This window comes from Syngnathus scovelli, chromosome 2, assembly GCF_024217435.2.
Source record: "Syngnathus scovelli strain Florida chromosome 2, RoL_Ssco_1.2, whole genome shotgun sequence".
In the NCBI taxonomy this organism is placed as follows: Eukaryota; Metazoa; Chordata; class Actinopteri; order Syngnathiformes; family Syngnathidae; genus Syngnathus; species Syngnathus scovelli.
Genome location: NC_090848.1, coordinates 11,096,546 through 11,119,403, shown reverse-complemented (window position 1 = coordinate 11,119,403; position 22,858 = coordinate 11,096,546). Strand labels below are relative to the sequence as shown.

Sequence of the window (22,858 nt, the reverse complement as noted above, 5' to 3'; positions counted from 1 at the left end):
GGTCTTTGGTGACATCATCCACAAGCTTATCAATATAAGACATGACATTATAGTCCTGGCCAGAATTGTACGCGTTCGCCATATTGTTTTGTCCCCCATTCAAAAAAATGAATACTGTCATGGTAGAAATCCCCTCTTGCACAAAAATCAAGAAATGCCTTTGCTACATCATAAAGTATTTGGTGGCATCATAAAGAAATCAATGTGTCACGGTGTTAAGTCAGCTACTCTAAGTCAATGAAGTCAGCTACTCTAAGTCAATGTGAGCGAAGGCACATATGTTAAAGTTGGAAGTAATCTCACATCATACAAGCAAAAATGTCACAAAACGTGTCGTGGAAAAACAATTGTTCTCCCTGTCACTGTATGTAATTGGCATAGATATAAATGGTAAAGATATTTTCTTGTCTCGATAGTGCAACGTGTAAGCAGTTTGAAATACAAAGTCAAAGTAAGGCAGATTAATTGAAAAGAAATATAACTAAAACTGAGAACGAATGAGACTACTTTATTTTTGTGGAGCAACAGATTTATTTAAAAAAAAAATAAAAGAATGAAAAATAATGACAGACTGCATTTCGGCACCTTCTGCAGATCCAACAGGATTTTAACTCGGGTAATAGAGGTAAACTTCAGAGTTGGGCTTTGTTTTTTTGCCATTCTTGGTCATTTCTACTGTATTTTGGGTCTTTAGCAAGATGAGACCAACCTTTGTGACAGTGGTCATTCGGTTCAATTTGCGTTGAAGACTTCCAGAATTTCAAACTCATGACATCATAACAGAGCAGCCACAAAACATAACTTGGCCTTTTAGAATCTCATTTAAATAACATTTCCTTCTGCATGGAAGGACCAAAACTGAATGAACGAATGAATAAATTAATTAATACATATTTCATTTTTAAATTTTATTTGTCTTTATTTCAATTCATTCCTTATTTTTCAGAGGACGCTGAGCTTCCCTTGCATTCTCTGATCACTTTATTTCACACTTCTAGTTAAATGTTTTAAAACAAAACAAAAGCAAAACAATAAAATAAAATAAAACAGTATTGGGAAGGAAGACACTATTAAATCCTGCTAAAAAGGACATGATGATTTGGTGATCTTGTGGCAAAATGGGAAAAGATTTTTACAAATCACGCTTAAAAAATCTGCAGCACGACAGTGAGACGTGAACACGTGCTGTTCTAATTGCGGGATTATGATTCGTGTGATGTCATCATGAAGGCCTTCATCATCAAGTATTTGCGTGATGTCACCTTTTCAAAAACATACCTGAGTCATTCATTATTGTCAGGATTGGGCTGTTGTGGTCAATGATGTCACACGTCTGCTTTCTTTCAAAGGTGCTTCAACAACAAATTATGTTGGTTTGTCTACAACATGCCCATATATGAAAATTGGAATATTCTATAACACATTGAACGATCAACCCGTTTCTTTCTCATCATGTATCGCATTGGAAAAATGCAGAAGAAAGTCAAATACCATATTAGCAAGACCAGCCACAAACCCAATGCTCATTCCAAGCTGGCAGAACCGGAAAATTTTGATCGGTACCTCGAACAAAAGAAGGTCCAACGTGCTGAAGCCATGGAGGTGACGAGGGAAGCTAATCTGAGGTTGATGGAGGCCATTGCTGCCCAGGAAGATCAGGTGAAAGGTCTCGAATTGGTCCTTGAAAGACAGAAACTCATCAATGAGAACTTTCGGGAAATGGCAGAGAAGAAACTGGCTGAGGAAGGAGTCCGTTTTGAAAAGATGAAGAGGCACAAATTAATCAGAAATTCAGAAATTGATATGATTAGCGATCAAATCAAGTCTATGAAAAAGGAAATACCCGAGATTGAGGACACGCTGAGCAGATATGAGCGCTACAAACAGAATATTTTCAAATTGGCTGCCTCTGACCAGCAAGCCAATCAGACCGTTCTACCAGATCACGAACAGGTCTTGGAACGGATGGAAAACCTGAGAGAGCAAAACCAGTTCCTGCTTCCTTACGCTGTTAAGAACAATTACGCACTCCTCGGGCAACAGCAAAAATTTGAAAACACCAGGAAGAAGAATGAAGAGAACCTGGAGAATTTACGAACGGAGATCAGTAGCGTCAAGGCCAAAATTCAGGAGGAGACAAACACATCCTTGAAAATTTCCCAGATGGTAAAGCTTTACAAGGAAAACCGGAATGTAGAGCTGGAAAAGGAGTTGGACTCGCTGACCGTCAAGGTGACAAAAGTGTATCGCTCTTGTTCAACCTCAAGTCATTTTTTGAACCCATTAAAGAAGATGAAACATGTGGAGGAACAAGTGTTCATGCTCATGGGGAAGATTGACACCATCCCGAAGGAGGCCTTGAAGAAAATGCAAACAAACTTCTATCGGAAGAGAGTGCAAGAAGAAGAACAGCGGCTGCAGAAGGAACGGGAGGACAAACGCTTAAAGCGGTCCAAGCAGAGGTCTGAGCAGAAAATTAAGAGCAACCAAAAAGAGGTTCGTCCCAAGCGCGTTATGGTACGCTACAAGATTGCCGCTCGCCCCAAGGCAACCAGCAAGAAGGCTCAAGCCGCCGAGAAGAAATGCAAAACGTTTGAGGACGAGATCTGGGAAGATGTGGTGCAAGCTGGGGACGGAGCATGTGTCCTCCTACCGCGGCTCAACACAGACAAGGCCAAGACGGCCAAGAAGGCCAAGGAGCCAAACGTGCCGGCTGCTGAAGTCAAGCAGCCGCGCAAAAAGAGCACCAGGGAGCAGACGCACTTGCCGCCCATTTCGGCAAAGGACAAACCCGAGGAAGACCTTCTGCCGCCGCCCTTCCCCATCTCACCACCCGCCTACGCCGACCCCCTCGAGCTCCTCCGGGCAATCAAGCGAGACGCCCCCTTCTTCCGTTCCCAAGGCATCAGCAAATCTTTGCTCCTCCAGCTGGGACAGAGAAATACAGGTCCAACTTGGACATAAATAAAGACCCTTGAGAAAAGAGAAGAGGCCGAACGGCCATTGGGAACACCGGGGGGTTGTTACCCTTTTTCTGGGCCTGTGTGATTAGTTTTCGCAACAGCTTAACCCTCAGACTTTGCTGAATTTTACTCTCCCGGCAGTTTGTGGTGAGTTTTGGCTACAATACTAACATGACATCGTCCACGGGTGTCCAAACTTTGGAGTTGCCTCATACTTGGGGTTTCCCTGCTATGACTGAAAACCTTGTGAATGTCTCATCACGCCATCAATCACATTATTATACAAAACTATCAGCCTTGAAGAAGACAAATGTGCTCTGCCAGGATGTGACCACCTGCCATCACCATTGGGAACTACCAACTGGAAGTGGCGCACAAGTTTACAAATCTCAGCTCCATCATCACCGGCAGGCAACCTGTCTGGATGCTCAAATAAACGAACGCACGAACAAGGCTGCAATGACGCTGGGACGACTAACCACCAGTGTCTGGTAGAACCTCCAAGCAGGCCATCGCAATCAAGTACAACGGCTGCATTATCGGCTTCACGACGCCCAAGCATCATACAGTTCCTGATGGAGAAGCACTTCAATTTATAAGGTGCCATACTTGGCAGGAACTGTCAGATGCTGAGGGAATAGTGAACAGCGAGTTGGCCTGCCTTTACTCATCTCTACTCGCACATTAGCTGATTCCTGTTTAGTTGAACATGGAAGGACAATGTAGTAGTTTTTGGGCCTGAAATATATTTTTTTCTGATGCAACATATGCAAGTTCTGTCGGACATTCATTTACCATTATTTAAACTGTGCCACTTTTGTGCGCACTTGAATGCACCATTGTTGAGACTATTAAAAAAAAGTAACTTAAATGTTAACAAAAATGTCAAAAATCTCATTCGTTCAGGTTTCTTTATTCTGCCACAAGAGTACATCATCGTCATACACATCAAGAACTGAATATCAAAAGGATGAAAAATAAAATTGAGAAAATAATCTTGAATTTATTTGAGCCTGGAAACCAAGTCACTTCTCCCAGAGAGAAAATATCTTACTGTCACCAGGGCAACTAATTACAGTACAAAGATCACGAGATCATACACAGATGCGATTGATCGGCAAGTGTGAAACTTCAATGGCACTTGTTTGAGATTCTCTCCTCCGTTCACACGAACCCTGTTGGTTAAACCTTTAAACAATATCGAGCCCAGGCATATTTTGTGATTTTTTTTAAATGCATTAACACACACATACATAATATATACTGTATGTATATAGAGCACAGCATACACGGTAGCACTCATAAATGAAACAGTAAACAGCATGGCAACGATTCCACCTAACATTGGTCAAGTAAAACATTAAATTCAAAATTGTAGTGTTAAGATTTTAGAACATTAATTGTAAGGTTCATCAGAGTGTTTCAAGTTGAGGAAGTAGTTTTTAAGACAGGGTTTTTGCCCCTGTAAGAAGGCAGCAGATTTTTCCCAAATCTAATTCTGCAGCTTCCCCTAGTTTTATTATTGATCCCTGGGGAACAAAGACAGCATCACATAAATGGCACACACTCAAATTAAACAAAAGGCCAGGCGGCATAGGTACAAACAAAACCCACAAGCACAAAACCCGATTGGATCACACGGTTCAGAGGAGGAGAGAGCGGACGCGTGCATGACAGCCCAAAGCACAGACGTTTGGGGGGGGTTAATACAACAGCACAGCTAATCTGTTACTTTTTTTTTTTTTTTAAATACAGCAAGATTGTCCACAACATTTGGTACCATTTTTTTAGGCAAACCTGAGGGTTTTCACACAACCCATTTATTTCTTCATGGTGGTTTTGTAATTTTTTTTTTTGCATGAAAGAAACGTCAGAAACCAACAACAGCAACACATTGAATAGTAAACACATTTTCTGATTTCAATTCCACTTGACGATAATCGTACACATGCAGTTGTAGTCGGAATGTCGCTTTTGAGAAAATCTCTTTTGTTGTTCAATTTTGCATTTGCACGGTTGTTCTCTCATGAAGTGCTCACTACATTTCAATTTACGGTTGCAATGGGCTCAATCTGATTTGCAGGGGACAAAAGATACAAATCATCTGAGAGATGTTTGTTTTTAATGTGCATTTTAGAACTAAGCTGTGTTGCTTCAAGAGCTATTTGGGCTCACTCGCTATCAAGGTTGAGTAGCCTCCAGTGGCGAGTTAGACAAAAGGGGACCGTATTTAGGTAAAGATCAAGTGCTGCTGGTCCAACAGGCATCGGGTGAAGTTGTTGATTGGTCCAATGGCGCTGAGTGACATGGCGTTGTCCCGCCCCCAGAGCAGGTTGGGTCCAAAAACCACAGCCAGGTTGCTGTTGGTCATCTTATTCACTTCGCTGTTGACTGTTACCTGTTAACAGCACGGCATTACGTTTTGAAACTCAAAAGTATAATAATGATTTCATCCATCGTTATAAAATGCACCAAGGCAGGTTAGCTGTATAAACTGGTTTAGCTTACCGATAGCTGGTCAAATATTACCTAAGCTTCATATCGGTTATGTGTTTTGGCATTTGCAAATTTGCCTGATTGCAGATTTTTATTTTTGGGATGAATACATTTCAATTTTGCTATTGAGCACCTTGTTAGCAAACAGCAAGTTGGACACATTCAACAGTCGTACATTTAAAAGTTTGGAGAATGTATTGAAAAATAAAAAAAGAAGCAAATATACCTGTGCCAGGAATGTGATTAGGTATCTGAGTGTGGCGTAGTTCTCCTCTGGCAGTGACTCCACCAGCGTCTTCATGACGGTCACCTGACTGTCACTGGGCACAGCTTGACATAAACCAACACGGCAGTTAGTGACAACTCCACACATCTACCCGACGACATTTTGGAATGACGCATGGCGAACCCACAGGCAAAATTGACTATGTCATTATAGAGCTGGAAGGTCAGCAGTGGCTCGGGCAGTTCTCGCAGAAACGTCTTCAAGATCACGGCCGCCAAATGGACATCTTCCATCTCTCTGAAGTTGACCGTCTCACCTGCAAAAAGGGCAAATGCGTTCGAGAAACCGTATGGAATGTGTTTTGTTTTCACGGCACCCTCCACCAGGTGTCATCTGCGCGTGCTGTGGAGTAAACTGTCGAGCAGTTGGTGAGAAACCTTAGAAAGGCAGCATCTGTTAATGACATGTGCTTTTTGAGAATTAGAATTAGGCCAAGTGCTCTTGAAGAGAGAATGTTTGATGAGTGCACGCAGTACCTGGTGGTACCCACCTGGAAATTATGTGTAGCTAATACAACACATAAAACACAACATTTACAAGTGTTTGAAATTATAAACTGATGGGATATAATCAATTATGTCAAGCGTGCTACCTGAATTATATCGGAGTTGAACCTCCTTCACCAAAGTCACATTGGCGGAACGTCGGAAGATTCCCTCAATCTCCAGACCTGAGAAAAAACACAAATGTTGGACGGAAACAAAACCAATTCAAGCCACCATGTAGTTTCGGGTGGTGTTGAATTCACCTTGGTCTGAAAGGAAGCCGATCGTGTCTCTCATCACCACAGGAACCGCGTCTCCGTCTGGATTTCTCTTTCGTAACCTGAGAGACGCATAAAGGCACACTCCTTTTAACTGCAACGCCTTTGACACCCACAAGTGGCGTTTGCCACGAAAGACAAAAGGTGACTTGCAATTCAAGGGGGACCCCAAAGACCTGGTTGGGGAGAGGAGGACTCCGAGGAGGGGACATAGGAGGCAGTGAGGTTGGCTTCAGGGAGGCTCTCAACTTGTTGTCGTATCTGCACGGATGCACGCACGCCAGTCAGCTTTTGCGGTTATCAGATTTCATTCAAGGCAAGATGGGAATAACAAGCGCTTACTCTTTGACACGGGCTGGAATGATGAGCTGCTCACACTTGACCACGTCCTCCAGCTCACTCAGATAGCTCACGTAGTTGATTTTCCTCCCAAACTTAAAACTACACCCAAAAAGAGATGAGACAAATAATAAAATTGCTACAAAGAGCAAACCTCCACGACAAAGTTCAGCCAAGTACCTGATGATGGGTTTGAAGAGGATCAACAGGGTCTTTATGAACATGGTGGGATGGACAATATACAAGGCTTTGATATTCTTCTTATACCTGGCATACAAAAACAAACACTACTAAGGGGGGAAAAAAAAGACGTCCGAACAAACATGACTCAAATAAAAATCAGATAGTCACGGCTGAGATCACTGGTGCGCGCACGCTAACTCACTTCCTGTCAAACTCCCTGTAAGCATCTCGCAGCCAGCTGAGAGACGGCTTGTTCTCGCTGGTCAGCCCGTGGTGGAAGTAGATCAGGGTGTAGTCACTTTCAACATACTGGTCCAATGTTCCTTTCAGGTACCTGTAAGACAAAACCTGACCAAATCAAAAACAGATCTATGAAAAAGAAAAATTCTGAATACTGCTCTTGCCTTGACACAAACAATTGAGCCTAAAATCTAAATAACAACCAGTAATCTGTATTTTGACCCCGGCACCCCCAAACTCATTAAATATTGTTCAAAAAATTCATCTTCCGACATGGTTGTCCAAACTGAAAATAAAAAAAACAGCATGCTTGAGTTCCCTTCACTCACATTGTACTATACCTTCTATTGCTATCACATACCTTTGTACACTTAAATCAACACCACATTCAATCGCTTCTTTTATATGTTACAAAAAATGCTAATTATTTACACTGGCATTGATTAAAATGGTACGCCAGCAGCAGCCGTGCATTTCATAGTCTGCGGTGATGCCGAGCGCCCACGATGCAAAAATGCCTTTTAATATGTCATAAAGTCAAACGCCTCCTACACTACATCATCTTCACAAACTCAAAAGGTGTTTAAGATGCAAGCGATGCAATGAATAAAACACGGGCTCAACTAACCCTTGTGTATTAAGCCCATATTAATATGCGACGGAGGGTCCTTCTGCAACAAAACTAGCTAATTTAAATGGAGCTAATTCTATGTTTCATCCTTATTGTCTAAAAAATATCCAGGCAATACAAGTGAGAATATGCGACACATTTCCTACTGAACTAGGAAAAAGAAGGAATTTTGCAACATGTCAATCAAAAGCAGCAATGCATTTGTTTTCAAGCTATTTTCTTTACTCTAAATTGATTTATGTTGCAGGGCGGACCATAAGTACTGATGTATCGTTATTTAAAAAAAAAAAAAAAAATTGACCCTATTTGGACAAAGCGGGTGTCTGCTGGACAGCGGCGCTATGAACTTATTTAAACAGGTAGGTGATCAAACAAAAAGGATTTTATAGATTTTCAGGTGGCTGCAGCCCTGTGTCCCACTAAAATATTCACGCTCCTGCACTGAGCATTCAATTGCATTCTATAACCTCCCCCCCCCCAAAAAAAAAACTATTCTTAAATTCTTGATGCAGGATTAACTCAGGGTTTTGGAATGTGCAAAGAAATAAAGCTCATTCGATTTGGCAGTTGCTAGGCTGAAAAATCTACAGGAAAGGTTTTGGTCTACTGGACAGAGCAAAACTAATCCTCAAGCAATGTGCCCAACTTCTGCCTTACAATTAAGTTAAATTTACTGTCAACTATTTTTACAGTCCTAGCAGCAAAATTCATAGCTGGGACTGACTCACATCAGCAGCTTGTGATGGTCCAGTTCGTGCTGGGGGGGCATCCTGCACGCGTTAAAGACAATCACTTTTCTGCCAAAGTTGTCGTCGCCTACAAAAACAACGGGAAAACAAACAGTGAGGACCGATGAGAGGATGCGATCCGCAAAAGATGGCTGCCGCTACCACTGACCGGCGACTTCGATGATTTGATGCCGGGCGATGTCATAGTAGGGATGGTCCCAGGGCAGGTGGGGGGAACTGGCATCAAACTGCTGAGAGATGTCAGTCTCTGACAAACACACATGAGCACAGTTTTTAAAAAACGATATGTGAATGTTGAGTAAATAGTTGCATAATGTAAATGCCGTATATGCATTCATGTTTTTTTAAAATGATCTTCGTTCGTTTGATATTTATCTTTCCAACCTTGTTAAATAATTGTTGAAAATTACAAGTGAACAAAAGGCTCATTAATGGACTTGGCCACACTGTTCCAACGATACAGATAATGTGTTTTCATTTGACAGCAATTATGAATAGCGATGAAAGCAGGTACAAAACTGATTTAGGACTAGCTTCACTTTCTAGAAATGTCACCTGACCCACTCACCTGACTTACTGAGAGTCGATTCATCCGTCGGCCACTGCTGGTCCTCTAAAGTGGCCAGCTTGAGGTGGCCCAGTTGTGCCGTCGTCGGGTCCTCGCTCAAATCCACAAGCAGCTCCGAAGACATTGCACACCGCAGGATGGCGCAGCACGCAAGCACTCAGATGACAGCACGTTTAAGACACACACACACACTCAAAACGCACGCTGTCCTGCAAGAGACAAGTGTTGTCTGTGAGATACATACGAATATGAATCATATGAATCACAAGCGGCCAAGTTCATTTTACCTTTTCATTTATCCTACTTTATGTGAGATGTAATCTTGAGCAGTGTTGTTTTATGCCGCTGTAAACTACAACCATAATAATACACAACCCATAATGTCAAATCAACACCTCTTTGACCTTGCCAATAATAACTAGGGCTGAACAAGATAGTAGAATGGAATTTTCCAAGTGCAAAGACCTTGGTATGCGTATCTTAGTTATAAGTTGACATGATAAAGGCACTGATTATTTTTCATTATTGACTTGCCATGTTTTTGCCACATTTTGGTAGATTTTTTTTGAAGTTGTCGTCGTGAAAGCTTGACTGAAAGTTAATGTTTAAAAAGTTAACTAACTGGAGTAGACAATCTTTCACATGACTTCAAGCTTTGTTGGCCTTTCTTTTAGTGTAAGCCTTAAATTATTATGGCAATATTGAATCATTCAGTACTAACCTGAACTCTCCTACATTTTTTGTAAATGTAAAATTTAGAATCATTCGATTGTGCAGGTGTACAGACTGAAGTGGCCGATGATAAGATACTGTCCAATGCATTTTACTCTTGTCACTTATCAACTTCAAACACTCTTTAGCAACGCATGCATCCACATACATCCCCCAACCCCCACGCTGTACCCAGCCCCTAATGTGTGGCATAATGCTGGTTGACAGAGCGCTGCTTTAAATAAATGCTGTTACTAACCAACAGGCATTGGCCATGTCACCGCTGCTGGCCAACCACAAACGACCGCATTTGTGTAGCCAAACACACACACAGATAGCGAGTGATCACAACTGTTCGCGCAATGACCAATGCAATTCAGGACATTTGCATTTTTTCATGCTGTGCAGCATGTTCCTGTTTTTCCAGCCTGTAATTTATTCACATAGTTGTTTCAAAACAACAAAGTGGAAAGAATATTTCAAATGATTATTAAGGCACATGATTTTTTCTACTGCACATAATTTTGTCTTCTTAAGTCGAGTTTATAGGGCTTTTTTTTTTAGGGCATTTGAAGCATTGTATTACCCATTGTCTCAGATTTTGGGCCTGTATGAGAAATTGCTGGGTATTTTTAACTAAACCTTGTTAGATCCCATTGTCCAATTTAAAACATTCTTACATCATTTTACTGAGATTAAAATGTTATATTTGGGGAAATATGATCAGTTAAAGGATGGTTATGAGAGCGCTTATGGAATATGTGGGGAAAATAACTATCAATTGATTAATTTTTAATGGAATCGGAGGAGTCCATCCATGCAAGTTGTATTAGTAGAATAAGGCTAAATTCCCATTTCCAAACTGAGGTCAATCAATTCTTTATTGCATAAAATTGAGTGCATAAACAGAGCCTCTGCTTGGCTGCAGTCAAGACACATTTAAATTTGAATGAATAGCTTCAAGTCATTTGTCCATCAGTTTTGTATGCTTCTCCTAATTAGGGATGCAAATAAGCTGAATGCAAGAAGTGCAAAGTACACACTGGACATGCTTGCATTCCACATTGCACAAACATCTTCGTAAACTTCATCGATGAGGACTCTAAATTGACCATAAGAGATTGATGAGTGAGATTGATGTTTGCCACGCCACTCCAAGGGGTAAGTAACTAGTTCTTTGCCCAAAGTCAACTCAACTGCCACCCAACAAGGACAAACAGTTGGTTGGCTGCGTTCACGGATGTAGATACCTCGGGATCAACATCCCGTGTTAACATTGCATCCTGATTACGTCACATTTCTGAGAATGCATTTTTTAAAAAACGAAATTACAATCAAATGTCACGCCTCGGAGAAACGGCGTCACGCAAGAGCAGAAATGATCATATCACGCAATTGGAATGACGTCTACTTCCAGTGCAGAGGCTAATGAAGCTAACTTTAGCAGCCCTATCTTGTAAACACAAGCATAGCCACAGTATCATCCTCAAAATGCTATGACCATCGGTCCGGAAAACAAACACTAATACATCATTAACTCGCAACCTCCCAAGTCACGTTTTCTTAAGATCGGAAATTATTAAGCTTAAAAAAAAAAAAAAAAAAAGATGATCGTCGCATATAATTGCCATGTAAACATAACAAAGCGCGCAAAGAACAGTGCGTCAAATTGCACACGACTTCGTCACGTTCATATTCAAACCATTACACAAAGGATACTTATCATAATAGGTAATTATATGGCGTTTTTATTCACCTGAAGAGCTTTGTGATGATTTATCTCGCAGCACTATGAACACGCAAACAAACAGCGTTACACCTTTTCCGCTTTTACACTTTCAAAATAAATTAAAGTGTTGATTTCCGCTCCTTACCGTTGGACATTTTCAAGACAAAAGTAATCTTATAAGTGTGGGTGCGACCCCTTGAGGTCTGACTGAGAAATTACAATCCAAAACGTGACAACATTGCATCATGAGAAAGCATGCCATTTTCAACACTTTAGATTATTTGTAAAATAACAGCAACAATAGAAATACTATTAATATATTGATATTATTAATATTGATTAATATTAATATACCCACATATATGGATTGACTGATAGTATAAATTGGGAGGAGGGGTACATTTTGACAGCAAAAAGTGAAATGTGACTCATGCCCAGTCGCTTGCAATCAATCGTCCACATACATGAAGGTGTGACTTTCCATTTAGAGTACTGATTTGGTTATTAAAATATTATATGTTAAGTGACACAAATACTTATTTGTGAGAGATGTACCAATGAGTTTGAGAAAGAAAATGCCTTTTGCAGGAGAACCTTGATATTCTACTCTTTGCACGAATGGTTTTGAGAAACACACACACACTGTTTTGAAAAATTCAATTCTGATGTGAGAAATGTAACAAAACAACTGAGAACACAGGAAAATACTTGTTTTGGTAAGACAAGAGCTGACATGAAGAAGGGGAAAGTCACATGAGCATGATTTCCAATTTTTCGACATTCTCAGTTGTGCTGCTATTGAGTAACCGAAACGGTCGACACTGGTTAGCTGTTTAAAAAGAGGAGCAGGCTTTAGAAGCAACTGGAAGAAACATTTGTGTCTCACTAAGGTAATATAACATTTACATTTCACATTACATTGAATTGTGCAAGTCTCTTTTCTGGCTTTTTACCCTTTTATGCAAAGTTGTGTTTATTTACTGCAAGTCACATCAGCACTTGTAGAAACTTGCACGCACAAGCTTCAGTGAGATAACATTGGCAACTACTGTTTGTGAGATGCGGTGTGTGCCGTTCTCCTCTTGCTGGCTTTTTCTCAAGGTATTGATTGTATGAGTGTTCCAACATGCTACAGTGGCCATACTTTGCCAATAATAAAAAAAAAAGTCAGCAGCATTCTCAAATTGAGAATAAATGAAAGGATGAAAACTCCGATGTAACGGCGATACAAATGTACAGTGTCTGGCCACATTTTGATGTTGTCACATTTTTTTGTTTTTCTAGTTGAAGCACTGAGGTGCAACTACTGTTTCTCAAAAGGCAGCGATCTATGTGATCCGACTAGCATCCAGACTTGTTCCAGACTTGCTGATGCCTGCGGTGCAGTTATCCTTCAAGCACCTCTAAGTAAACTTCTAAGTTCAGATTTGTAGATGCCAAAGGAAATTTCAGTGACTATGGCTATATGTAATTTATGACGACCCCTATTGGGGTCTCACACCATTATGAATTTTGGATCTTTTTTCATTTCATTGACCAACACTGAATGAATTGTATGTATTATTTCATAGTCATCTAAAAGAGTTTCTCTTGACTTCATTGCAGGCCAATCTTTCCGTCAGTGCATGAACATGGCTGTGTGTCAGGGCTACATCAAAACACCCGGTGCATTCGCTAATTGCTGCAGCACAGACCTCTGCAACTAAACGCCTTGACTAGCAGTCACTTTGCAAAACGCTGTTTGCTTTTTGCTCATGTCACATGCAAATAAAGGCTATTTTCTCTGAGTGGAAGCAATTATTTAAAGTAATTTGCCACCTCACACCTAGATAGAGACTAGTTAGAAACAACTTAATGTGATTTTTGCAGTAAATATATAAATTCTACACTCCGCCAGGTTTTTGTGCCTTAAAAAAAATACACTAAGATTTATCATATTAGAAAAAAACAAAAAAAAACAATGATCATTGAAACAAGCAGATCCAAAGCAATAATGATAGAAATTTCCTGAACCATATTGCCAACTGCATTAGTTGGATATACCCCACACCAGATTGGCAACCCCACAAACTTTACCAACTAGGTCTGAAATTCTAACAATAACAACTTCATGTCATCACTCACCACATGCATCAGTTCATGAGCCCCATGCGATTTGCCCCATGCAGCAAATAGTTGGATGGACCTTTTTCAGTTACTTCAAGGATTTTGAAATAATATTAATTCAGTATTAGGTGATGTTTTTTTGTGAATGACCAGAACCCAAAGAAACCTTACTTGACATTTGGTGACGGCAATCTTAGTCCAACGCACTCCAATAAACAGCATGGAGAGAACCAACCGTCTTGTTTTATGAGGTGAACCACATTGACTGGGGCTTCCCCTAATAGCGAGACCCCAGGAAACATGGTGGAAACAACCATCTGGAGCCTGGAGCTTGGGATTCCCATCAACATTTACGATTTGTATATTACATGCACGGCGGTCCTGCCATACTGTAAGACATCTCAATGCTACAAATTCACTTCATACAACTTGAGTCGCCCATCTATGATAATCTCTCTGAATGTATTGCAGATCTGATTCTTTCTAGTTCGGGTCAAGGGTAAAACATTATTCCATGTTTTTGTCATAACACATTTTTAATTTTCAGCCTCAGCCCTCTAATGAGCAAATGCATTTTATGATACTGTTCATATGTCTCCCTCATTAAGCCAAAGACAAGTGTTGTAAAACACGTGCTAGTGGAATCCCAGCATGAGAGCGCAAGTTTGAAGAGGCAAGGAAACGTTGGCTCCTCGTAAGCACAGCGGGACGCTCGGCATCTCAAGCGAGCCTCATATTATGCCCCTGACCTGCAGAGGATTTCCTCAGATTTTCCAGTGCATCATTTTCCTTCTTGCCTCCGGGCGAGGAAACTGGTGCGACCTTGATATGTTTGCAATTATTCCGTAAAATCCATTAATAAAAATATTTGGCAGCTTCCAGTTAACATCACTGATGGGATTCCCTACAAAATGGCCACAGAATGTAAACTTGGCTGCATTGTGGAAAAAAAAAAAGTTCCACCTGTGTGTTTTTAAACAGTAAATCCACCCAAAACATCCTGCCATTTAGCAGAAGAGGTGTGAGAAGGTTTTCACAGCTCAACAGCAAATCTGCTACAGCTGCAAACAACATGGCAGAATTTTTACAAAACACGCAACAGCAATAAGACTTTCCATGTTTTGTTTTGTTTCATGTTGTACCCTCATTCATTATTTTGGTTCATTATTTTGATCCAGCAGATTGGGTTGATTTGGGTGCTCATCATAATCTTCCACATGTAGCCTTTGAATATCGGAAGTTGATACACGTGAATCTTTATCGCTCGCTCGTGCAACCCGTCTGGCGGCTATGCAAAAATGCCTGCTCTAGAAGTTTGGTGATTTTCATCAGTGGTGGCAGTCGCAGGACCTGGTGAAATTGAAAAAACAACATATGACCGCAAATCATTTTGGTCCACAGATTGCAAGTGGTCCACATAATTGTGTGTAAATGGATTCAGATACTTGGATCAGCATCCCTTGGTGAAATGTACACACCTCCTGCATATATGGCACTCCTCCCCCAGCTATAAATTTTTGCTCGAACTGAGCTTCTATCAAACGACTCTGTCGCTGCTCCCTCACAAACAGGACAAGAATGCAGGCTGCGATGTCACTTAGGAACCTGCTCATGCTCCTCTTTGTCTCTGGTGTATGTACCAAAAAGCTCCTTCAAGGTTCCAACCATGATGACAGCAAGGATGGGATGGCCTGGCTCGAGACTTTCCCGAGGGCGAGGTGCATGTCCCGCTGCTTGAGTTTGCACAGCGTGGCAACACTGCAGGTAAACTCAGTTTTCCTATAAAAAAAAAAAAAAAAGTGATTGTCAATCTCCATTCAGTCCTTTTGTTGTGTGAATTTGTAAATTGCCTTTTTGCAGTTTTTTTATTTTTATTATCCTTTATGTATATATTATTTGGACACAATGATGATAACTGCAACGCCTGGTCAAGTTATATATATATATATATTTAAAATGATTTTTATGCATGATTTTTTTAAAATCAATGTCAATGCAAAACCCCTCTTGATTTTTAATGGTATCCATCTCAAGATGGTCAAGGAAGGGCAGGTGCATAGTAATATAATCTTCTTTCCAATCATCAACAATGTTTCAAGTTTTCAACCAATCAGATCATTCGAGAATGATCTGCATCTCTGTGGCTCATCACCTTCCCAAATTGGATGGGGACATCCAGTGTTCCATGATTATGTTTTAAACTTTTTTATTATTGTGTTTCATTCAGCAAAAAATATGTCAAAGGGTTCGAGTTATCAAAATTAAGATATATAATGTAATTTAGGCAAACATGACTTTAGGCTCTGTTATATGTGCTCATTGACATAGTTTTGTTATTATTAATTCAATTAATTCAGCGAGTTTGTAACAAAACACTCAAAATATGATTGAAATCACAATCTGGTGATAACTTTAACCCCCCCGAAAAAAAAAGTTCCAGGGAACCATCATTAGTGACTTATATGAACAACCTAATTTTCCTCTTAATCAGACCTACCATTTTTCCGAATAAGTGACACATTCATACGAACTGTAGAAAGTTAAACCCTTCTATTATGTTAATGATTAGCTATTGTGTTAATGATTAGCTCTGCAATACAGTGAGGGGTGTGAAATTTAGTCTTACAATAAATTCTCTATTTGTCTCCTTTCAGAACAATGGATCATTATTCTGGTGTCGTAGTCATAAAGAGTGCGCAAAGGTAGGTTATTTTTATGCAATACATTTTATTTCATGCAACTTGTCGGCCGTCTATGCCATTTGAGATTCACGCATATGAGCTCATTCGGAAAAACAATTTAGTTACAGACATTAAAAAAAAATATACTATTCTAAGAATATCTATTTTCATGTTCATTTTGAATTAGAGGGACAAACATTGAATGAATTCAAGTTAAAAAATGCATTTGAATAAGGTATTTTTATAAGGGAGTGTATGGATTGTGGGGGTGGTCTTGAATGTCACACCCCAAATGGAGGTGGGATTACCAAATTTCCATTTTTTTAAAATTATGATTGTTTAATTTTTTAAATTTCTACTCGGACACCTGGCACTTCTTTAAAACCACGATTCTTACTATTAAAGAGTACTCTGCACTTTGATAAGGAAAATGATCTCACCGACTGACTCAAATATCTTCTAAAAAATTCATTTGATGTAAAAAAAAAAGTACATACTCTGGTCTTCCGCCCAAGGGTACTCTACATGAGTCATGTCTACCCTGGCTAGAGCTAATGTGCAATTTCCTCTTTGCGAATACAAATGTAGACTCCTATTCAACACTGTTCAATAGACTAACGTCAAGTGGGAGCAGTCCTCAAACTCAGCCCAAGAGTTCCCCCTTTAACTTGAGGGAAAGATGATTGATATCATCTGGGAATGGGGCAGAAAAGGAAGCATCGCTGAGACTTGCAGAGGCAGGGAGTGCACAAGAAGTGGCAATGTCACTCTATATTAGCGAGGCAATTTCTTTTCGAGGCCCACAAGGGAAGATGAGAGATGGCGAGCCGAGCGTCGCTTTGTCAATTGGTCAACACTGTACTTGATGTGCACATAGTCAGCCGACGATATCTGCAACTATGAGACAACAAATTGTGATGTTACCTAAACTAGTGTTTAAAAGCATTTTACAAGGAGCACATAGAAAAAAACTTAGTTCTCCCAGACAAATGATTAACATTAAAATACCATATCATGGTAGGCCTAATTATTCATTATTCAGCAGGTTTCATTGGTAAGAAATTTAATATTATTGTCAAGCACGGTAACGTTTTTAAGTTATACTTCTTCCCACTCCTTTTCAGGCATGTGAATATGATTTATGGTTTCTTTTCTGGTTAAAGTTGAGTCTAAGTCTAAGTCTAAGTCTATATCTTGCTTGCTACTCTTTTAGTTTATATATATATATATATATATATATATATATATATATATATATATATATATATATATATATATATATATATATATATATATATTACTTAATTTCATTAATTAATTTAATTTTCTTGTCTTTTCATTTGAAATAAACAAAAAAAAAAAGTTATGCACAGTTTGAATGAAATGTAAATGTTTTTGTTGAAAATGTCAGCTTTTCAAATGCAAATGTGTTGATTTTGTGATATTTATACCAGCTTGGCACTTTCTATTGCCACTCCCCCGTGGTGAGCACTAACTGGCAGTCTTGCACTTATCTGTGATTGTAATTGAAATATATACTTTTGTGGAACAGCTTTGTCGATTGTTCCGGTGCCTTTTAAATTGCACCATGGGGATGAATAAAGTGGCTCGGAATGAATCTAGTTGAAACTAATCATGGGAACATGGCAGTGAACAAAAAAATGAATAAAAGCTCTCTCACTACGCTCTTTAAAGGCAAGTTCACCAAAACTAATCTGAGGCGACTTTCTATCATAATTACACACCCCTGATGGCAAATCTGTACCCAACAATGTTTCTTAAAAATAGATCCATTTATTATACACATTATGCAAAAATGAGAATAAAAAAAGAATGCATTTTTTTAATCATAATGAAACTTAACAATAAACATGCAGAATGCAATTTCTTTTTGTGATTATTTATTGATTTGTTGTATGGACTAAATTTAAGCATACAAATCGTATTTGCTCAGAAGTGGTCAACGTTCAGTCTGTTCATAACTCCACACAATGTTTCTTGATTTCTCTTCATTCAAGGTTATCAAACTGACTTTACTCCAATAAAGAGTTGAGATGTGAAACAAAACCCTCCAAAATGATTGGAGTTCAGTTCATTAAGTCTTCTTGAAAATGTTTTCCACCTTTTCAAATAACTACCATTCGTCGGCGTGTTAGCCTTGGACTGGGAAAAAAAAGAGACAAAAACTACCCTTCACTAAAACCAAGATATATATGTCGCAATGAATTTCTTTTCAATGCAATAAATAACTGCATTATGAACATATATGTGAGTCAACATTCACAGACATACCTATTCACTGATTTTTAAATTGATATTCACTGAAAAACAAAATGTACACTAATTCAACCTGCCTCTAAAATTAATATTTCACCCGCATCTCTTCAACAGTGCCTGAATCCCTGTCAAGACGCTTGGTCCACAAACAGCAAGAGCAATTGCAAAGAGTCATGTGAGGTAGTTGCATTCTCATCATGTTTTATCTTTTAGGGACACTAAAGTATTGAAATGGTAGATGATGTAGTGCTTGTCCCGTTATTTATTCAAGAAATTGTTTCCCGTGAGCCACTGGGAATGTGTGGCCAGCTGTGAGTTCCTCCAGACATTGACGAAGGTGAAGCAAGGTGCCTGTCCACCTCCGAACAGGGCCACTGGCTTTGCGGCTGCCTGCGTGGACAGCTGTGATCGCGATGCACAATGTCCAGCTCAGAAGAAGTGCTGCTCCAACGACTGTGGTCACACATGCCAGTCTCCACAAGACCTTTACAAGGGTGAGTGTGACAAACCTGGATGGACCATCAAGTGGAGACCCCTGTACTTTTACTGTTGCTTGACGGCTACCATTAATCTGCCAGGGGCTCCTCTGAAACCAAGAAAGGAAATGAACTTTGAGGAGGTTCTCCCTGGCCATCTGGAGGTGCACTGGTACTGCAGGTTCAATATCTCAGCTGAGCCTGTGGTCTACATCCTGCAGACAAGGTGGAGCTTTGGCATTCAACCCAATGATGATGCTGCTGTTTCCTGGCATGAGGTTACACAGGTTAGTAGGCCGCTTATCCATGTGAGGCTTCATGTTGTGTCCAACGACGACATGTTGTTAAAACCCAACACCATTCTTGATACTTGGTAGACCACAGAGCACAAAGCCCGTTTGAACGACATCCGACCTGGCCGCTGGTACCAGTTCAGAGTTGCAGCTGTCAATACTCAGGGAACGAGAGGTTTCACCACTCCTAGTCGACACGTTCATTCCAGCAGAGGTCAGCAACAGCCCTGAAATCATAACGCTAGTTTGAAACCCTACTTCAAAACCCTAACCTGAGTTTGATAAGCCTCTTCAAAATTCTAACCCTTTTTTGAAAATCTACTTTAAAACCTGAACTCTCATTTGAAATCCTAACCTTAGTTTTAAACCCCAATTTGAAACCCAATCCTAATTTGAAGACCAGTCTAATTTAAAACCCTCACCCTAATCTAAAGCTAACATTGGAGGTATGTATCCTTTGCAACTCTGCATTCTTTTCCGGAGTGTCTTGTGACTCAACATCTCCATCCTCAGAGCCGTCTCGTCCTCCCGCACCAACTGAGCTAAAAGCGACCAACATAACCTTTGCTTCGTTCGACTCGGTGAGGGTCACACTACACTGGAGCATGCCTGAAGACCTCGATGTCCCTGTTCACCACTACAGGGTCAGCTGGAGCTGGACTGCTATTGGTCAACCCTCCGTTTCCTCCTTAGCCAAGAGGAGGAAACTAGTCAGTGAGGTAAGGGCCGCTGAGACCACTTTGGTTCTGAAAATGGAGAAATAACATCACAAGGTCTTGCGAACTCTTCTATACAGAGGTGGGCCATCCTAGAGGGCATGCGGTCCAATCGGACGTATACCGTGAAAGTACAGGCTGTATCCTACTGGAAACAAATCCAGCTGAAAGGACCTCGAGCTATCGTACACTTCAGCACTCAGCTCAGTATGTACCATGTGTGTCTTATTTGTTAGGATCATTGTGTGGGTCAATATTTGACCTTTTTATCTGTTCTAAAGATGCAAAGGGCCCACTAAAATCCTCCGCGGCTGACAGCATTCATGTGGGGACACCGTTCTTTCAAAATGGACAGCTTCAGGTTCACATTTACTGGCAGAGCAGCACAGGTATGGAATGCATGCTTCATTTTACCAGTGTGCCAAACGTTATCATTGAAAGAAAGCCAAAATAATTTGTAGCAATAAATATTTGGGATAAAAATTTCACAGTAAAGTCAGTCATTCACTCGGACGCGTTGACAGCTTTGGATAAAATTAAGAGACCGAAATAAACTCTGGACTCTTTTGGCATTTTGATTTTCTGCATATTGATGTTTGAAATGCCAATATTTGCATTTAGAATGTGGGAGTTGAAATTGACAGCAGGTGAGGAATACAATGAAAATGTTCATTGTAGTACCTATTAAGCCCACTAGTAGATTGCATATTTTTTTTGTGTAAAATGTTTGTACTTATTTTATGTTATTTAAAAAGTTTAAATGATTTAAACAATATTTTTTTTAAATCATTTCATGAATTTCCCATTTTATTCATTGCCTAGACCCTTCAGTTGAATACTACAAAATCCAGTGGGTGCCAGAGTATTGCGAGTACAAACAAAACGCAGTGAGAGAGAAGACCAGCACACAGGTTGCATAACATTTTTCACATTTGATAAATGTTATGTTGAATAAAATGATTTGGTTTTCAGTTGGCATTTCGATGTGGCTCTCCAGTGATGGTTGAGCATTACATGGAACTTTGAGTCCAGTTGGCTTTGGAAATGCATTTAGCCAACTGCTGTAACTGAATGTTGCCTGTTGGCTTGATCCCAGGAAACCTTCGCCAGCCTGCAGGGTTTGCTCTTCTCCTGTAAATACAAAGTCTTACTGCAGCCTGTCAGCAGGACCAGTCGGCCGCTATCCAGGAGCATCTGTTTCCGTACGCCTTCCTGTTCTGCCATCCAAGCCAAGAGTCCAAAACCCATGGCCTGTAATGGAGAAAGACGTGAGGGAACTTTCTGTATGAAGCATAGCAGGCATCAGTTCTAATTTTGATTTTTATCAAATAAATCTGTTCGTGCAGTGACTCCTCAGACGGCTTTGATTGAGCCGACCAACCTGACTGTTTCCTTCAAGCTACATGGCGGTAACCTGTCTGCCATCTTTAACTGGGATGTGTCAGCTGGACCATCTCGGCGTCACCTAACTGGCTATCAGGTGACCCTGGTGGAGATCACGTTAACCAGCCAATATGACCAATCCCAGATCTTAACCCCGGTTAGTACTTGTAAACACAGGGGTCAATCCAGATTGGATGACTTTTTTTTGCACCCTCGATGAAACTTGAAATAATCCATACACATACAGAAACATGCTCTTTTGTGGATTATTGTTGATTTAAGACCAGTTAGCATAGCGACTAACACAGCTCGCATGCGCAAAAAAAATAAAATTAGCATTAATTCACAACCCTGTTTACATAATTAGGGTAATGTAAATTATGTGATGGTTTATTAAATATTTTTCTTGAAGACGTAGCAAATAAAATATTTAAAATAAATAATTTGGGGGGGGAAAATGAATTCTGGAATGACTCATGCAAAATTTTGCTTTGCTTGCTATTGTTCATCCACCTTCCGTGTTTACTGTTTCCACACACAGGACATTCATGTTCTGGAAGTTTCTGACCTACACCCTGGCAGTGTCTACAAGGTGGATGTCCAGGCCCTCACTGCAGATGGTGAAAGTCCAGCCATCAGCAGAACCTTCCAGACTCCAGGATTCCAACATGTGTTAAGGCATAGAAAATATGAGTGGTAATCCAGCAAGATGGGCAACATGCCAACAATTAGCCAGTCACTGACCTGACAACCAATTGCAATGCAGGACATACTCTCCCTACTTTTAAGGGTGACATTAAGTATAAGCTCCAGAAATGCAACAGTCAAATAATTTCTTCCTTCCATTTTTCCAAGTTGAATAGCTTATATTGTAAAACGGTGAATCATGTTAATTATTTCTAAGTTGTGTAAATTATGTACATAATATTTTCCATCTAGATGTGTCCACTAAACCTTGGGATAGCTATTGTACAGATTCAGTATAGAACCAAATAAATCCTATGCCCACGTTTAGTGCATGCATTCTAGGATTTGCCGCTTTTTCTTATTTTGCCCCGAGGATTGTTCCGCCCGTGTCCTTGGTGCACCAACTCAATGCAGTGAAATGATTGCAACATGCTTCATTGACTTGCATGTGCACAGTTTTGGGCAACATTGATTCTCTTGCATCAGCTCGGTCTACTGTATGATACGGACAATGAATAGTGTCAGTGGTCCTAATTTTTCCTTCTTTCTGGTGATTTGTATTCTAAGGCTGATCCTGCACC

At 40.1% G+C, this 22,858-nt stretch overlaps 3 protein-coding genes and 1 long non-coding RNA gene across 6 annotated transcripts; 3 read left to right on the top strand and 1 right to left on the bottom strand.

Moving 5' to 3' along the window:
- The first annotated feature begins 1,168 nt into the window (after positions 1 to 1,168).
- LOC125988520 (cilia- and flagella-associated protein 100-like) lies at positions 1,169 to 4,994 on the top strand. Its single transcript, XM_049753819.2, has one exon. The coding sequence runs from the start codon at positions 1,453 to 1,455 to the stop codon at positions 2,962 to 2,964; it is 1,512 nt and encodes a 503-aa protein (XP_049609776.1). The 5' UTR covers positions 1,169 to 1,452; the 3' UTR covers positions 2,965 to 4,994.
- Positions 3,861 to 9,371, bottom strand: arhgap1 (Rho GTPase activating protein 1). Of its 2 annotated transcripts, none has more exons than XM_049753821.1 (12): positions 9,228 to 9,371; positions 8,799 to 8,897; positions 8,630 to 8,717; positions 7,233 to 7,364; positions 7,028 to 7,114; positions 6,851 to 6,949; positions 6,662 to 6,769; positions 6,494 to 6,570; positions 6,338 to 6,415; positions 5,873 to 6,001; positions 5,686 to 5,789; positions 3,861 to 5,361 (listed from the first exon to the last, which is right to left on the bottom strand). In XM_049753821.1, the coding sequence occupies exons 1-12, from the start codon at positions 9,340 to 9,342 to the stop codon at positions 5,194 to 5,196; spliced, it is 1,284 nt and encodes a 427-aa protein (XP_049609778.1). In that variant the 5' UTR covers positions 9,343 to 9,371; the 3' UTR covers positions 3,861 to 5,193. The 2 variants fall into 2 exon arrangements, with proteins under 2 accessions (XP_049609778.1, XP_049609777.1); XM_049753820.1 differs by having other exon boundaries at positions 9,219 to 9,362.
- A 3,337-nt stretch (positions 9,372 to 12,708) lies between these two features.
- Positions 12,709 to 13,445, top strand: LOC125988522 (uncharacterized). The gene is made up of 3 exons (XR_007488395.1): positions 12,709 to 12,759; positions 12,943 to 13,065; positions 13,264 to 13,445. It is a non-coding gene; the product is annotated as an uncharacterized lncRNA (long non-coding RNA).
- Positions 13,446 to 13,893: 448 nt separating this feature from the next.
- Positions 13,894 to 22,621, top strand: LOC125989043 (anosmin-1-like). 2 transcript variants are annotated; one of them, XM_068649985.1, is made up of 14 exons: positions 13,894 to 14,263; positions 14,373 to 15,528; positions 16,419 to 16,466; positions 18,837 to 18,902; positions 18,994 to 19,216; positions 19,301 to 19,485; positions 19,576 to 19,705; positions 20,005 to 20,210; positions 20,288 to 20,414; positions 20,489 to 20,596; positions 21,030 to 21,118; positions 21,304 to 21,475; positions 21,554 to 21,747; positions 22,132 to 22,621. In XM_068649985.1, exons 2-14 carry the CDS (start codon positions 15,343 to 15,345, stop codon positions 22,288 to 22,290), a joined length of 1,893 nt encoding a protein of 630 aa, XP_068506086.1. In that variant the 5' UTR covers positions 13,894 to 14,263; positions 14,373 to 15,342; the 3' UTR covers positions 22,291 to 22,621. The 2 variants fall into 2 exon arrangements, with proteins under 2 accessions (XP_068506086.1, XP_068506085.1); XM_068649984.1 differs by having other exon boundaries at positions 13,894 to 15,528.
- Positions 22,622 to 22,858: the final 237 nt, after the last annotated feature.

Coding starts and splice junctions, on each gene's coding strand:
- LOC125988520 (XM_049753819.2), top strand. CDS start 1,453: ATGTATCGCATTGGAAAAATGCAGAAGAAAGTCAAATACCATATTAGC.
- arhgap1 (XM_049753820.1), bottom strand. CDS start 9,342: ATGTCTTCGGAGCTGCTTGTGGATTTGAGCGAGGACCCGACGACGGCA. Junction 6,950..7,027: donor CTCTTCAAACCCATCATCAG/GTACTTGGCTGA, acceptor TTTTGGGTGTAG/TTTTAAGTTTGGGAGGAAAA. Junction 6,416..6,493: donor CGGCTTCCTTTCAGACCAAG/GTGAATTCAACA, acceptor GTTTTTTCTCAG/GTCTGGAGATTGAGGGAATC.
- LOC125989043 (XM_068649985.1), top strand. CDS start 15,343: ATGCAGGCTGCGATGTCACTTAGGAACCTGCTCATGCTCCTCTTTGTC. Junction 18,903..18,993: donor ATTGCAAAGAGTCATGTGAG/GTAGTTGCATTC, acceptor TATTTATTCAAG/AAATTGTTTCCCGTGAGCCA. Junction 19,706..20,004: donor ACACGTTCATTCCAGCAGAG/GTCAGCAACAGC, acceptor CTCCATCCTCAG/AGCCGTCTCGTCCTCCCGCA.